Source organism: Varanus komodoensis, unplaced genomic scaffold, assembly GCF_004798865.1.
Source record: "Varanus komodoensis strain SLA01 unplaced genomic scaffold, ASM479886v1 scaffold5, whole genome shotgun sequence".
Taxonomy (NCBI): domain Eukaryota; kingdom Metazoa; phylum Chordata; class Lepidosauria; order Squamata; family Varanidae; genus Varanus; species Varanus komodoensis.
In genome coordinates this window covers 39,608,527-39,626,036 of record NW_025336087.1, presented here as the reverse complement: position 1 = coordinate 39,626,036, position 17,510 = coordinate 39,608,527, and the positions used below count along the sequence as shown (strand labels likewise).

Sequence of the window (17,510 nt, the reverse complement as noted above, 5' to 3'; positions counted from 1 at the left end):
CTGATGTCTCATCTCAATAGCAGCAAAATACATGACTGGTCAACATTTGGTTTGGGACATGGGAAACAAGTGTATATCAGGTTTCGTTAGACTACAGTGTGAGGTCTTCTTGCATTTCCTTGTTCTGCAAAGTGCTGTGGCATTAAAAACAAACTCTCACATTTCCTATCCTAAATTACTTGTTTTCTCTCAGTCCTGTAGTTTAGATGTGGTTCTGTTAGGCTTTATTAGAGTTACCAAATATAAAAAAGTGTATAGGACATATATTCAGGCTGCACTCAACCTTTACAGAAGTGGAGATAAAGTAGTATTTTGACTTAATATTGTCAATCCGATTGTACTGCTTATTTTAATCTAGAAACAAGAACTAGAACTTTACTACAAGAAATGTAAAATTAATAAACTGAAATCTTAAATTCATATACTACATATCAGATATCCTCAAGATGATAGAACAATAAAGCAAATGTGTCTTCCTATAGTTTGTGTTTCTTTCCTTGGCAGTGTCTACTTCTAAAACTCACTGTATGATCTAGATAAAACAGTTAACCACAAAAAGCTGATGAATTTATTTTACATACCCAAGGGATTTGCTTGGACGTCTTTTGAACCATAGCCCGCTATGACACAAACTCGTTTTAAAGCAGACATGGTACAGAGGCGTTTCTCTGATTGTCATGAGCAGTTAGCCCTGTGAGTGGGTAGAGCCTATCTAGCAACGCTTGTGCAGTAGTTCTATCTGCATATCTTTGAGTGACAGTTTCTTATTTCCTTCAGTTACATCAGCAAAGCTTTAAAATATTTTTATTTCATGTTAACAGTTAGTGGACATGCATATAGTGGGCATGTCATGAGCAGAGCCGGCTGGTGCCGGAGGTCAGACTAGATGGCCTGGGAGACCCCTTCTGACTCGCTCTGTTTCTATGTTAGAAGATATGTGTAAATAAAGTAACTTGCCAAGCTTTTCACCTTCTTGGTCAAAACAAATCTGGGAAACCTGTATGAGGAATAAGGCAATGTAGACTTAAGCCAAAGTTCCTGTTGTGGGTCTAACCACACAAAGATAGTGCCTGTTCTATTCTGTTGTAGAGGCGAGTGTTTCTCAGTGTCACACACCTCTTTGACCCAAAGAATTACTCAGTTTTTAAGTTGGTTGGTAGGTTGCCCACTACTACTTGCTGTATTTACAAAGCCATAATACTGTATGGTTTTATGCTGCATTATTTGTCATGCTGAATCTGGTACACTTCTTGCAGCATTTAGACTTATTTTAGAAAGAAGATAAATCAATTGTGGTGCCATATCAAGGCATTTAAATAAAGATGGAAACTGGTGTGAATATTTGAATTGGAATTCCCATGGAAAAGAAATATAAACATTTCTGAAAATTGTTTTCTAATCTATTACATTTATTATGCATTTATTCTAATGTGGCAGTCATAAATAAAATGGATAACTGCAGCCCTTTTCAAGTGATTGTGAAACAGCAGCTCAGCACTTAAAATAACTTCACAGATTTGAAAACCAGCTTGAATTTAAGCACTGGTGGCCAGCAACATTTTAAGGGTCAGAAACAAATCTTTATCTTAAGGAACCATATTGATAGTCATGTTTCTTCATCATGGCCTCTGGGCATCACACATATGGGTGCTGCGCCTGCGCAGTGCCTAGGCCGGAAGATTAAAAAGCTAACGGTTTTTGGCGGGAAAACTCCGCTCCCCTCCCCCTTCGTGGTATAAATAGAGCGGAGTGTCCGCCATTTTGTTCAGTCTTTGTGACTGCCGTTCACTGTGCCTCGTGCCTGTTAACGTGCTCGCTAAGATCTTGAGTCCTTACTGTTCCTAGTTTATATTCCAAGTTTGTATATCCCTCTCTTTTTCTTCTCAAAAAACAAAAAATATTATCTTACCCTCTATCCTGTCATCTTTTCTTCTTTTTCCGCGATGGTGCAGTGAGCGGCCTTTCGCAAATGCACCGCATGCAGATCCAAAATGTCACCTGCAGATCCGCATGATCTATGCCTCCTCTGCCTTGGCGAGGGGCATAGAACCGACAAGTGCGGCCATTGCTTGGCCTTTACCAAGCAAGCGCGGAAGAACAGGGAGAACCGTCTCCGCAAGCTCCTCTGGGACCAGGCCTTGATGCAATCAGACCAACTGCTCTTACGGCCTGGTTCCTCTTCAGCTGCACCGCCTCCTGCACGCTCCACCCCAACTGTGAGCACTCCTCTGAAGCATCCCGCTTCCACCGCCCCTCCTCAGTGTCCTTCGGCTGAAGGCACTACTCCAGCGGAGACCCAGGTGCCGCCTTCTTCCCCAGCCAAAAAATGGGAGAAGTGCAAGCACACGGGTTCAGATAAGCCTTCCGCTCGTAAAGTTCCGAGGAAGGAGAAGGCAGATAAACCCGCTCGCAAGACCAAGAAACCTGATCGCCCCAAACACCGGGGCTCGGGTTCGTCTGTTTTTTCAGTACCGTCTGTCGCCACGGTACCGACCCCTTCGGGACCAGCCCTGCAACTTACTATGCAGGTAACACCACTGGGATCCCCCAGGCCTCTCATTCGGCCTGAGAGCGTGCCGACCCAACAAGTGGAGGAGCCGCTTCGGGAGTCTATCTCTGATGGTAAGATTAGAGACTCCCCACCGAGGGAACGGTCTCCAACTCCAATTCCCACGACTGAGCCACCTGTGGAGTCACCTTCGCCTCCAAGGCGCCGCAGCCGCTCGTCCGAACACCGGGGTGACGACTGGAGGATGCACGGATATGGTGCCTTCCCAGACTGGGGTGGCTATCAATCTTATTCATACTACCCTTGGGATCGTGCGTCTCCATCGGCCCCGAAAGATTTGCCTTCGACGGCCAGGCATGTGAAGAGGGGATGTCCGACCTCCCCAGAAACGTCGTCTTCGAGCGACCGTCCACTTTTTTATCTGGATTCGGATGGATCCGAGGTTGACTCTACATACCCCGCTGTAGCAGTCGCCTCCCAAGGACCGGCGTCACCCGATAAGCAACATGTCTCCTTTACGGAGCTCATGTCCTGCCTCGTCCGTTCACTAGAGATTGAGGCTAGTCAACAGCCGGGCCCATCCACAGATCGCTTCTATGATGTCGTGAGGGGAGAACAGTCCGCGGCCATAGTCCTGCCGCTTATTACCACACTTCGGCAGGCTATGGTCCAACCCTGGTATCAACCGGCCCAACCGCAAGCAACCTCCCGTCGGTATGAGGCCATGTACAGAGTTCTGGAGGACGACATTCCATTCCTGATTCACCATCCACGCCCAAACTCTGTTGTCGTCGAATCCTCCCAGGGCAGGGAGTCCAGGGGACACACAGCCCCTCACGACAAGGAAGGGAGGAAGATCGATATGCTCGCCCGCTGAGTCTATGCGGCCTCTGGACTCGGCGTGCACATATCGAACTATGAAGCAACACTGGCACGTTACCAGTATTTTATTATGCAAAAACTGGATAATGTTGCTTCCTCCCTTCCAGACCGCCAGGCCGAGCTTGCCAGGGTAATCATCAAGGAAGCTATGCAGGTAGCAGTGCAGCAATTATCTACCGCACGACATCACGTAGATACCAATTCGAGAGCTCTCATGAATGCCATCTCACTGTGCCGACATGCATGGTTTCATTATTGCAATTTCCCCGACGAGATGAAACGGAGGATCGAGGAAATGCCATTCGACGGTACCGGGTTATTCCATCAGAAAACTGACCGCAAGTTAAAAGCGATACACGAATTGCGTATGACCACGCGCCGCATGGAGCTTCCTCAACAGAGGCGTAAGTGGCAAGGGCCTCGTTCCTCTTACCGTCCACAATTCCACCCTTGGCAACACTACCAACAAAGACAGCAACGGCGAAGACAACAGCTGCAGCAACGTTTCCCCCAGGGCCGGCGGCGCTTCAACGCTGACAAACGTCCATGTTGACGGTCCGGGCAAACCATTCTCTCTCTCCCCACACACCACCTTTCCCTCTCCCTTTTGGGGACCGGCTCCAGGGCTGACTCCCCATTTGGGAGTCCATTACATCTGATAGGTGGGTGTTGTCTATCATTCAGTTCGGTTATAGGATAGAATTCGATGTCATCCCTCCACTGTGTCCAATTCGATTTACATCTTCTTCATCAGTACTGTGCGAAGAAGTCTCTCAGTTGCTTCGCAAGGGCGCGATTCGACAACTATCCCGCTCGGAGGGATTGCACGGATTCTACTACAGATACTTCACGGTCCCAAAAAGAGACGGTGGTCTTCGTCTGATTTTGGACTTACGGAATCTTAACAAATACATCAAAACAAAAAAGTTTCGGATGACCACTTTACAGAGTATTTTTCCGTTACTGAAGAGAGAGGATTGGTTTGCCTCCTTAGATCTGAAGGATGCTTATTTTCATATTGCTATCCATCCTTCACATGGACATTTCCTGCATTTCACTGTTGGGCTTGACTTGTTCGAATATGCTGTGCTACCCTTTGGCCTGGCCACCGCACCTCGAGTTTTTACAAAGTGTATGGCACCAGTATGTGCGCACTTACAGACAAGAGGAGTGCAAATATACCCATATTTAGACGACTGGCTAATTGTCTCCCAAACTAAACAAGGGCTTCTGTCTGCAATACACATGACCTGCGCCTTGCTCGATGATCTTGGACTATGTATTAACCACGAAAAATCGTCCCTTATTCCCACGCAAGTCATTGACTTTATTGGGGAACGTCTCGACTCCACACGGGAAAGAGCTTTCCTCCCTCCGGACCGTCGCACTACCTTATGTGCCCACATCCATCGAATCCGAACGCTAGGAACGGTTCCGGCTATATCCATTCAGAGACTATTGGGGCACATGTCGTTCAACACGTCGTTTTGCCCACAGCAAGATTCTCCCAACAAACTGATCCGAATTCCGTCTGTGATACTCAACACTCTAATTTGGTGGACCATTCCGAGCAACCTGTCTGTCGGTGTCCCATTCTGAACACCTCATCCAACGAAGACCCTGTATACAGACACGTCGCTACTGGGATGGGGCGCAACATGTGCGGACCTTTGGGTTCAGGGAACTTGGAACCGATGGGAAGCAAGGAAGCACATCAATGTCCTCGAACTACAGGCGATTTTCAATGCCCTAAGGGCTTTCGAGACTGTCCTATGCCAACAAGTTGTCCAGATTACATCGGACAACATACCGGCTGTCTTCTACATCAACAAACAGGGCAGCACAAAATCACCACCTTTAGCACGTCTCTCGATGGCCATTTGGGACTGGTGCATACCGAGGGACATTATGCTTCTAGCAGTCCACCTCGCAGGGACCGACAACACCGAAGCAGACATGTTGAGCAGACATATGTCAACAACGCACGAATGGGAGATGGACAGACAAATATGCCACGACCTCTTCCATCTGTGGGGCTATCCGGACATGGACTTGTTTGCCACTTGCGACAACAGAGTGTGTGCCCTATACTGTTCCAGGGTAGGCATAGGATCGGGATCGATGGGAGATGCCCTTATGATCCCCTGGGACAACATAGCCTTTTATGCGTTTCCCGCAATTCCACTTCTAACGAAAGTGATAGTGAAGATATCTCAAGAGAATGCCACAGGAATAATAATAACTCCATGGTGGCCGAGACAACTGTGGTTCGCCACCCTTCTTCATCTATCCAGAGGGACGTTTCTTCGCCTCCCGTCTATTCCTCAGCTATTAACACAGCAAAATGGAGCGATCCGACATCCGGATCTGACTGCCTTGAGGTTGACAGCATGGCGGATCACTTGAGTCATTCTGCTGCGTCGGTACCGACGACATCCGAACCTCTACCGGAATGTATTCGCTCCACTGTACCGACGGCCCCTAGGTTTCGACGACAGCTGCTTCGCTACCGGTGACTGTTGACCAGGAAATTCAGGCGATTCTCACATCTGCTCTAAGACCGTCCACTCGTCGTTCTTATGCGGCTAAATGGAAGAGATTTTCCTCCTTTGCAGAACGCCATTCTTTTTCTCCTGGAATGGCCTCAATTGACAATATTTTACAATTTCTCTTGGAACTTTATCATTTGGGACTGAAACCGTCATCCATTAAAGTTTATGTAGCCGCTATTTCACACTATCATGGTGCGCTTCAAGGGATTTCAGTTTTCTCTCAACCTCTACTTCGATGTTTCCTTTGGGGGTTACAGAACCTACACCCTTCTATTTGCTCGCCTATGCCAACCTGGAGCCTTTCGGTCGTACTCCAAGCACTTACCAAATCTCCATTTGAGCCACTGGCGACTGTTGACCTACGCCTGGTGTTCTGGAAAAGAGCTTTCCTCCTAGCGGTGACATCAGCTCGGAGAGTAAGCGAACTTTCTGCTCTCCGCATACACCCTCCATATCTTAATTTCCATAAGGAAAAGGTCGTTCTTCATATGGATTCTTCCTTTCTTCCTAAAGTGGCTACACCATTCCACTTGAGTCAAGATATCGTTCTGCCAGCCTTCTTTCCAGTGCTGTCAAATCCAATAGAGCGGGCTGTACATACCCTTGATGTTCGCCGCTGCCTGGCTTTCTATCGCTCCCGTACGTCGTAGGAACAGACTCTTTGTTAAGTACTCCGAACGTGACAAAGGACTTCCAGTCACACCTCAAAGGCTGTTGCACTGGATCACCCAGACTATTGTCCTGGCCTATCAACTATCAAAAATAGACTTACCTGTTACCCCCAGGGGTCACAGCTGTTGCTGTTGCGACTTCGTCCGCCTTTGCCACTGGGGTCCCGCTCCAAGATATCTGTAAAGCTGCAACGTGGTCAGGGCCATGCACTTTCGCCAAGCACTATCGGCTTGATGTGCACGCCAGGCAGGACTGCTCTTTCGGCAGAGCTGTTCTTTCGTCTGTTCTTCGCTGACGACAGCTCCCTCCTCCGAGTTGGGTAAGCTTGCTAATCACCCATAAGTGTGATGCACAGAGGCCATGACAAAGAAAGGCAGGTTGCTTACCAGTAACTGATGTTCTTCGAGTGGCCATCTGTGCAGTCACACAACCCACCCACTGGCCCCACTCGGTGTCCATCATTACATACTGCCTCAGTACCATGCTGTAATTTGCATCGGTACCGATGGTATATGCCGGTGAGTGGATATTGTTCTTGGTACCGTACTATACTTTGCATCGGTACTGTTGGGGCTCAATGCCATTTGCAACTAATTTTATTCTTAACCTGTAGAGGGCAAACGTTCAGTCTTCAAGACTGAACAAAATGGCGGACACTCCACTTTATTTATACCACGAAGGGGGAGGGGAGCGGAGTTTTCCCACCAAAAACCGTTAGCTTTTTAATCTTCCGGCCTAGGCACTGCGCAGGTGCAGCACCCATATGTGTTGACTGCACAAATGGCTACTCGAAGAACATCAGTTACAGGTAAGCAACCTGCCTTTCTGACATGATAGTCTAGCTTTGCATGGTTCCTTGATTATTGGATGACTCATTTTCATCTCTCTTTTTCACTTGGCCCAAGCAAGCATGCATACTTGGTTTAATAAACAAAGTATTCTTCTCTTTTTCCATAGGCAATACAATTATTTTATAATTAATAGAAACCCAATAGCAAAGTGCAGGGAGAGGTAACGGGATTACCTTTGGATCTTTGGAGTATAACTGTCAGAATCCCAGGCAGGCAGTGCAAAAGTTATCAGGCCAATATATGAATGAGCAGCATTTAACTTGGTGGGATACAAATACTGTGGGCCTAATAGTAAGACAGTTTAGTCCTTAGGCACATGCTCTTCTCTGGTTTCAACTTCTCAAAACTTAATTTATCCATAGTAAACTGTTAGAGTGTCTATGTTCAGCCATAATGGCAAAGCATGGCAGGAATGGCTTGTAGTTACATGTGAAAGTCAGAAGCATGGTGAAACCTGGCATGTTCAGTTACCATGAATCATAATGGAGAACCCGACAACCTTTTTTTACGTTTCCATATTTGTCATTGTGTGTGACTTCAGTTGCCATGTTTTTCCACAATTTCCACATTTTGGTCAGCCAGCTCAGGAACAAGAGCTTCCAGGACCACTCCAGCTCCCATTTTCACTGCTCCATTCTCTTAGCAACTGAATTGCTGGTGGAAAAGGTAATGATTGGCTGCCCGAATGCTCTGTTTATTTCCTCCTGGTACATGATATCTGAAGCTCAGCCACCCCACTGCTGTAATGCCCACTGCCTTTCTAACTTACTGTGATGCTGTCTTGTCTACCTCATGGCCACACCGCAGTGTTGCAAGCACCAGTCTTTTGCACAAGGTCTTGAATGTGAGAGGCAGGGTCATGGGTGGGTTGTGTGAGCAAAGGGGACATGGCCCCATCCTGCAAGCCTCATGTGACAGGTGGTCCCACATAGGTGTGCATCCTGTTGGCCTGGATAAGTAGTGTCGGAGATGGGCAAGGCAGGCATGGCAAGATGAGTTAGGGAGTGGAGTGGTGAAGCAGCAAATGGGCAAAGAGGTGAAGGGACAGAGTAGAGGACATGGTGGTGGTGGCGGGGCAGTTGAGCATTGGGGAGCATGTGCCAGCAAGGAGGACAAGAAATGCCAGCAGCAGCCACTGGGACACTGTGATTGGTGCTCCTTCCTGGTCTCTCCCCTGCTGTCCTCCATGTGCCAGACTGCTGGGGGAGACAGGCCTGGGAGGGTATGTGGGTCCTGTGCATAGGAGGGGGGAGCATAGGTCATCTGTGCTGCAGGAAGGGTAAGATGGGTGGGTGGGTGTTATGTATGGTGATGGCATCAGTGTGTGCTGCTTTGCTGCTCCTGTGGAACAACCATCCTACTTTAATGAATAGACAGAAGATCCATGGAGCAGTTAAAAAAGAAAAGGTGGTGGGCAGAGAACATGGCCACGGGAGCATGCAGCCCAATAGGAGAGAGGCAAACTTTAATGAAGAGACAGGAGATTGGAGCACATACTGCTCCAATGCAGGCAGGAGCAGTATGTGCTGGGGTTAGTTCCTAGCCACTGGGGTTGATGGATACATGCTGCCAGATGAAGGGGAAAATGGAGGTTCATGGAAATAACTCATGAGTAGTTACTTTGCAGAAGTGTGAACATAGGACCCAGGGTATGAAAGGTAAATTTGTGGTATGCCTTAGTGTTATGCATGAAATATGTTGTGACCTTGTTTCTTACATAGTTTTATGCTTGAATGCGCTGAAACTATGTGTCTGTACATTCTATGAGATTGAAGTACTCCCAAGTTACTCTATGTAACTATTTTGAGACAATAGTTTAAAGGACTAGGCAAACTTTTTGAATCTGTGGATACATTTGGTAATTTGAGACATTGTCCTGGGTATTACCATAAAATGACTGCCATTTGGAACTGTAGTTAGTCAATGGACAATTGACCTGCCTTGGGCAAGTAAGGTGGGGTTGAACTCCTTTAGTGGTAACAGAAACCTACACATGGAAGGCAAACTGTTCCCTTCTCCCAGTTTTTGTGCTATGTGTATACACAATTATCTTCCATCTATTTTCCCACACATGCAGCCACTTCCTGTACCTATGCATGTATACATGCGCATCCCCCCCCAGCCTCTCTTTTCCTCATTGCAAGCACAGGAAAAGGTTTATTCACCATTTCACAATTCGTTGGTATCCCTCCAAAATATCCCAAACCCTATATCATTCTCCTAAACATGCAACCGTTGTCTATTCAGACATTTAAGTATACTGTTCACTTCAGTGTCACAAGTTATTCTCAACTGATTCCACCCTCCCTGATTTTCTTCCTTACACCCAGCTGCTTTCCTACTGGCATCTCTGATTGGAAGTCATCAAGGCTATCTTACCTCTGTCCTAGCTAGCACTCCACTTGCTCTCTTTAGCATGCCAGACAGAAGTGAAAAGAGTCCCCCTTTTTTCTTGGTGGGTAGGTACACTGAAAATGAAAACATTGCCTTGCAAGTACCTGCCTTTCTTAAGAATGTCTGTGAACCAGGTGTGCCCTAGAGATGTTAATGGGCAAAGAAGATTGTAGTGGTTGGAGTTCCTCAGTTTGCTTTGTCATGATCCTGACTTCCAGTAAGATTTTTTTTAATAGGAAAGGTAGGACAGATTAGTTGGCCCCAAGAAAAATATGCAGAAATATGCTGATACTCTGGAGTACCACATTACCTCCCTCTCCCATTTAAAGAATAAATGGCTCCAATTGCATATCATAATAACTCACAGTTCTTTTAAATTATGGTTTATGAGTGAAGCAGACCTCTGTTCCTGACTTCTTTAGTATGATGTGTGAAGAAATACATTTTTCTTCTTGTGTTTAGCAGCCTGTACAGTTCCATTCTATAAGACTGAACCTGCATATATTCATTAGTGCACCTGGGTGTTATCACACCAAGGCTGGCTTCAAGGCCAAAATGGAACCCTCACTAATTGGACTGAGCTCAGCTGGGTGTTGGTAGGAATGTTCTGCCCTCAGAAAACTTGGGCAGGTTGATTGCAGCTAGCTTGTGATTGGCTAATAGGTTTCACCTTAGGTTTGCTGAACTATTTGGGGTTTAAAACCAGGGCTGAGGGAGTTACTGGGGTCTTTGCTTGCTTTCATTTTGCACTCTCTAATACTTGCTTTGGAGGGTTTGCTTTCTGAAGTCCTGTTCTATTGAAGATTTGTGCTGCCTGTATGTATAGGAGGTTAACATCATTGTGCTTTGTAAGTATTATCCTTTGTTGCTCTGGTTCTTTTGTATGTAATTCCTTTTCTTTTTCAGTAAATAAACTTTACTGAAATACAGTATCTATTGTACTTTGATGTGTGCACTTTATTATAATTGGCCTTGGTACAAATTCCAGAGCTTTCCTTGTAGCTATTGCTACTGTTTAAGGTAACGTAGAGAGTGATCATTTGAACCCTTTCTCATAAGCCCTAGGAGTGACTTTTAAGGTCTCGGGACCCCCTGGCTCAAGCTGAGCTGACCTTAAGGGTAGTGGTAGCCTACCTTGCTGGATTGGTGTTCAATCTTAGTTAGGGCACCTCTTTCTTTCTTCACAGTGGGCAAACCAGGGACTCTGGCTTGTTGAGGGTGAGAGAAGCCAGAGTGCCTGGGTTGTATGTCACATTGAGTGAGCAAAGAAAGCTTGCAGTAAAAGTGCAATGGCAGCATGAGCAAGTATGTTGCCTCTTTATGATAAGTTGCATGTTTCTACCTTGTGTGCTTTTTGTGACATGTAAGCTGGGACAATGCTGTGAATTGGCACACATCACAGTGGGACATGCTTCTCCCCAGCTGCTGCAGGATGTCTTGGTGTTTTCCGTGAGCAGGAAAAACTTGTGCACCGCTAGTACTCTTGGATCATGGTAGTTGGTTGTGGTGGCATGATAAAGCGCTAGTCCACATGGAACTCCAGACAGCATTCACATAAGCATGTCAGTGTTTACTAGCTGTAGCTAGCAGTACAAAAGGCGATACAGCTGCCATATGCTAGAAAGAACTGCTCAGATTTACTCTTAAATAGTTATTTTGCCCCAGAGGCGGTTATGCACTTATACCATTCTGTGGTGACTGGCAGAACTGGCAAACAGACAAAAGCTGCTGCTTGCTCATAGTTAATATAACCCATGGGGAATGCTTTTTGAGAAAAAGTGTAGATGCTGTGTGTAGGAGATTTGAAATGGGTTATCCATAAACTTTTGAAGGACTTTTTGCAAGTGTTTACAGTACTGCACAGGAAGTACTGGAAAGGAACACAATGAAGTTAAACTTGCTTGTGCAAATCAATATCGAGCAAGTCTGTTAGCATTTTGACTCTTGTTGTTTGTCAGTGCCCTTCTAGGAAGCACTTAGTTAAATACCGCCTCTAGGGACCAGGGTTGCTGGACAGCTCAAATTTACTCCTTGAGCAAAGTAAATAGAATGAAAAGCACACCTGCAACACGGTGAATTTCTTAGGTGCCCAGCTGTTCCCTTCCAGCCATAACCCAGAGAGCCATTTGGAGGAGGAATTAGAGCCAGGTGGAACTAGGAGAATCATCACAGGAGCTATGACATGGTCACCATGTGGAAAGTGGAAGCAGTTGGAAGGGGACATGTCTTCAAAGGTTTTGTCAGGACAGCTGTAGAGAATCAGCCACAAGAGGGTGCTAAAATGTTAAAGGTACTGCATGCATATAGAACCTACAACTTATCTACTGAGAAGATTTAATGTTGGCACTGTCATTACAAATTACATAATTACTGTGTAATAGCCATCTTCCTTGTTGATAGAATTTCACCTTTATTACTATACAGATTTACTCTAGAAGCAAGCATATGACAAAAGTTCATGTATTGGTCAGTTTGATTATTACGTTTCTGCACTGCCATTTAGAACAATCCATCACAATGTGAGAAAATAAAAATGGTATTCAAGACAATTGTACTAACATAATACCATATAAAATCCTCAAATGCAATTTAAAAGGCAGCTTGTTGGAATGTAAAGGTATTTAAGCTTCATGGAAGGAAAACAAGAGGAAAGATGGGTGGAGTTCTTGTGATGAAATTCAGTCCATCACTGAAGAGGCCCTGCACCAGGGATGTTCCAGCCTGATTATCCTTAATGGCAGCGCCATGAGCAGGGTTTCTGGAGGCCTGGAGAGGCATGTATTGAGCAAAGCAGGGTGGGGGAGTAGTCCTTCAGATAACCTGGTCCCAAACAATTGAGAAGTTTTAAAATGCTACAAATACATTTGTTTCTAGGTTCAGCTGAAAGTACAACAAATGTCATTGATTCAAAATTGGTGTAATATGACCAGACTGTCTAGATTCTGTAAGCATTTCCTTGACTGAATTTTACACCAACAGAAGTTTCTAGACTATCTTTAAAGGGAGACATATTTAAGTAGCCTACTTAGGGAGGTGAGCAGTGCACCTGGAGCTAAGACAAGGTCACTCTTTCTGAATAGGCAGACTTGCCAGTGATTACCTTGAACTGATAAAAGATGTTCCTTTCTACTGAGGTCATGTGTTTCCAAAGGTAATGCTGGGTCCAGAAAGACTGCCAGATGCCTCCCTGATTCTTCAGGAGTGGCATATGCAGTTGGAAATAGGCTGCAAACTTTGCTTCAAATTAAGCATTCATTTAAACCAACAATAGTTGATTTTATCTGGATAGATTCTGGTATGTACAGCTGGTATTATAGAGTTGCCTTCAGATACTTACTAAGGCTTCCACTCCATCTCTGCAATTAGTAGATAGAAACAGGAAGCAGAGCTGCATGTTGCTTGTCTGCTTGTGATATCCTAAACCACACCTGTGAATGACAGATGCAAATAATGCTGCAATTCAAAGCAGGAGTTGAAGCATCACACATTCTGGTACCCTACCTCTGAATGGGAAGGCTAGCATTCGATGGTAATGATTCAGGTCAGTTGCATTCTCCTTAAGTGCCGCCACTACTACTTTGGTGGCAGGAACTGCAGTTTCTCTGAAGGAGGCATTGGCCACTGTTGAGGTCTAGACTTAGAATCTAGATCTGGGTGTTCTTGGTAACCAGGAAATAAAAGGATCCAGTGGGTAGGGAGTAGGCACGATGTTTGGAGGTTTAATAGCAACTTTTTGCAACTGTGCAAACTTGCTGACATAGTGTTCTGGCTACATCAGTTTCTGACACTGTGAAGTCCAAATTGGAGTGGTTAGGAATGTTCATTTGCAACTACTATGCAAACTGGTTTCAATAGTTTCTGGGCTTATTTGAAGTAGGCCTCAAAGTACTTGAAAGAGCTCCAGAAGTTAACATTGAACAGATGCAGTGGTGCAAAGCTGCAGAACAGATGCAAAGCTTTCTTCACCATTATCACAGTTACACTAGTCCCCAAGATGGAATCTCACCTGGGTTTAGTCAAATGCTATAGTCATGGATCCAATCATGTCCTAATTCTCAGTACACCAAGAAACTTTATTTAAGGATGTTTGGGAACAATCGCATTGATGGTCTGGATCATCTTATTCCAATAGAACTGCAGAATTTTGGTAGGATCACTAGCTAGGTAGGAAATCAAGTCAGCTGCAAATGTTGGGAAACCATCTAGATCCATGATTCTTCAAGAACAGATGATCATAATGAGCCGCTCACCCCTGCAGAAGTCTATGACAGCACAAAGCCAAGCCTGACTAGATAGTGAACTATCCATGATGGTAGAGTGATAACAAATGCTCCCTGCCACCTCTTCCTTCAATCAGGTTAAAAAACCCAAGGTTAGTGTGTGTTCAAGACTAGATATATTCTTCAAAAGCAACCCCAAGCAAAGTGTTTTCATCATGCATGCTTGTCTTGGTGTCTTTGGGACCATAGAATCAGCTTGGACAAGGAGACATACAGACAGCAGGTTGGATAACTTATCAGCAGAATCCCAATTCTGCAGATACCCCATTAAGCAGACTGTCCATTAAACTATTTGAGTATTTGGACTGGGAGATGGAATCCTTAGACAACTCTTTCCCCTCTTCCCTACTTACAGATCATTCAGTTATCTTGAATTGATCTGATGCCAAATAATGTTAAATAAGACTGTCCACCTCTCCCTTTTTTCCCAGCAATGCAACAACTGCATTTCTCAGAGGATTGTGTAGTGAAAGTATTGAGGAAGGATAGGCTATATAGGGAGCTATGCCTCCTCCTTACCATCCAGAAGAATTGTGGATTAAAAGGTTTTAAAGAAATAGTTTTTGAGCAGTTATAACTGGAAAAGAATTTTGTGCACAGGAGACCCAGTCAAGTGAGAAGGATGAAGAAGCTGCACTGTTGCTGATGCAGACAGCAAGGAATATGGGGGTCCTCCAGGCAATCAGTGAGACCTGATGAAACACCAGATAAGAAAGATTATGAATGGTAGCAACATTTGCAGTTTTACCAGTTAAGAAACTCTTTTCTTGGTGCTGGAATGTGGGTGATGGGGAGAAAGGTTGGTACGAGGTTGTCCAGTATGGTAAGGAAAGGGAAAAGCAGGCAGAAAGACTTCCACAATTTCTGACTATCATCCTTAAAGGGTTCTGATCTTATTTTTGTTTTGCAGAATATTATAATTGAAGGCGCATCTGGGGGTGAAGATAATCCTGGTTTGGATTGCTTTATTTTTTATTCCAAGAGTGAGAACTCTACAACACCAGCTAGAACTGGATTTTCACCCTAGTACTGCAGCTTTGCTGCTCACTTAAATACAGATGAATGAAGACCCCATTTGGAAAGGCACCAGGTCAGCGATCCAGAGCTGATGCAGGTAAGTAATTTCTCCATGCATTCTATTAGTTGTTGGCAAATATAGATGGCTGCAGATCTATATGCTGTATTGTGGTGCATCTAAGTACTGGAAGCCAGATTTCTGGTTTGAAACCTGAAAACATTCACTATTTTCTTGCACTTGTCACACTAAGCTTCTACAACCATAGACAAAGACTAGTATATTCATACTGAAATGCTCAGCATGATGAGAGGCACATAAGATCCATTAGACTAAAGGATAGGCAGTGCTCTTGCTATTCATCAAAATTACTGGCTGCTAAAGAAAATCTATACCAATTACTCAGGATGTCTTTGAGAAAATTGTCAACAGTTTAATACCTTCACTTAGTTACTTTATTTTTTCAAATCATTTCCAAAATAGTTGACCACTGTCTATGATGTTCTTCCTTTTTGATGTCCTACGGCAGTCATTCCCAACCTTGTGCCTTCATGACACACATGAGCTGCAACACCCAGTCAGTGACCCTGCTGTATGGGAATGCTAGGAGTTCTGGACCAAATGCCTCTGAAGGCCACCAGGTTGGGGAAGACTGTTCTACAGTGTAAGACTCCTCACAAATCAGATGTGTCCTTAATCTTGTTTCATTTTGATGGAAATTTGGCTTTTATGATACAAAAGCTGAATGTAATGTTGTTCTCGTATTAGAACATAGTTATGGTGTCAGGTCCAGCATGCTTTCTAGCTTTATGTTAGACAATATATGTGCATAGAAGCCTATGCACTACATATTTTTGTGATGCTCAAATCAAAGACACAAAGATACAAACATATAGTTTGAGCTATATGCAGACTGCTATGCATTTTTTGCCTCCTAACATGGATGTTGGGCATGGGGAGGGTAGAGGGCTTAGTTGGCACAATCATGATTCATCCAGCAAGCACCTCCTTGCATAATAAGAATGTCTCCACATAGTTAAACAACATCTGTTTTCACTTCATCCTTTGCTCTAATAAGTGATATAATTTGGCTTGCGTTAGCATACCTCAGAAGCACTTCGTGCAGATGAAAATGAGATAGGCCCTCCCTGCACAATCTCTTATATAAATAGGACAATGATATGGTTAATGAGAGGAATGTTGCATATTTGAATTAGAAGTAGAAGATATATAACTGGCTTCATCAAATTGCCTTAATCAATAAGGGTAATTTATTAGACAATTAGTCTGCTCTTGCAGTTGGACTGTAGTCTAGTTTGATGTAGCTAGTGTAAAGCAGTCACAGTATTTGCATAATCAGAATATGTTTTTAGCAAAGGTTAAAGATTTAGTTCCCGAGATAACTATTTACATTGAGGTAAATATAGACTTCTGCATTGTCTTTATGTATTATATTTAAGTTGGGGAAATTGCATAGATGGTGTATAAACATATTGGAGGAGCCCCTAAAAATGCAGTGGCATTTAAATGGGAAGGGTTGTCATTTGAGTGGGAAGAATGCAAGTTTGGGTTCTCTAGTTTTCCAGAAATTACTTAATATGAAAATATATATGCTAAAGATGCCAGCTGTCAAAGCACAACTAGAATATGTCTGGATATACTAAGGTAGGCATAGAACATGGAGTTGGGAACCACAGTTTAACCCAAATGATGGAAATTGCATTAAAGTCCTTTGTTCCCAGCAAGCAAACCATTTGCCATGGTGGCTGGGGATGATGGGAATCATACTTGGGGGGAACCTGAAGTGCTGTAATAAGTTGTCAAGTAAAGCTTGCCAGTTCTCCTGGTTAGAAGTCTAGATTGGTATCAGCTGCTTCTGAAAGACCTTGGCTCTGATCTCTAGCCTGAATTCAGTAAAACATAGAAAAGTGTGTCCCTTGGCAGGGAGGGGAATGTATTAAGTATTTAATAAGGCATTGATTTGCACAGACCATAAACTTTATCAGTAATTTTTCTGGGAGATCTGGGGTCATTCAAGATGCTGGAGATAAATATGATGTGTTACATGTTTGCAAAAGTGAAGATAGGGCTTTTGGTTTTGTTTTTCAAATAATTGTATAAACAGGAGTAGTTTATTACATTTTAATGAATCTGTTCAGTTAAGGATGTATGACCACATCCTTCAGGAACAGAAAATCAAAATATTCTCCCTCTAGATTTTACAACAGAGGCATTTTGCTGCTCCTAAATCTCCATGGGCTAGTTTTCTTCCAAAGTAATATTACATCCAACATGCAACTCTATCTGGGATCATTGCCTTAGCTGTGCAATTAAGAGATTCAATAACCAGCTGCC

At 44.2% G+C, this 17,510-nt stretch overlaps 1 protein-coding gene across 5 annotated transcripts in view; it reads left to right on the top strand.

Annotated features, from left to right (window-relative positions):
- Positions 1–17,510, top strand: part of SPIN1 (spindlin 1) — a 51,547-nt gene that overhangs the window by 14,000 nt on the left and 20,037 nt on the right. For 4 of the 5 annotated variants that reach the window (XM_044445987.1, XM_044445990.1, XM_044445984.1 and 1 more), the window contains exon 2: positions 15,051–15,254. In XM_044445987.1, coding sequence (XP_044301922.1) covers positions 15,203–15,254 — 52 coding nt within the window. In that variant the 5' untranslated portion in view covers positions 15,051–15,202. Of the gene's footprint in view, positions 1–10,510; positions 10,709–15,050; positions 15,255–17,510 lie in introns of those variants that run through there. The other variant, XM_044445985.1, reaches the window with a different exon arrangement.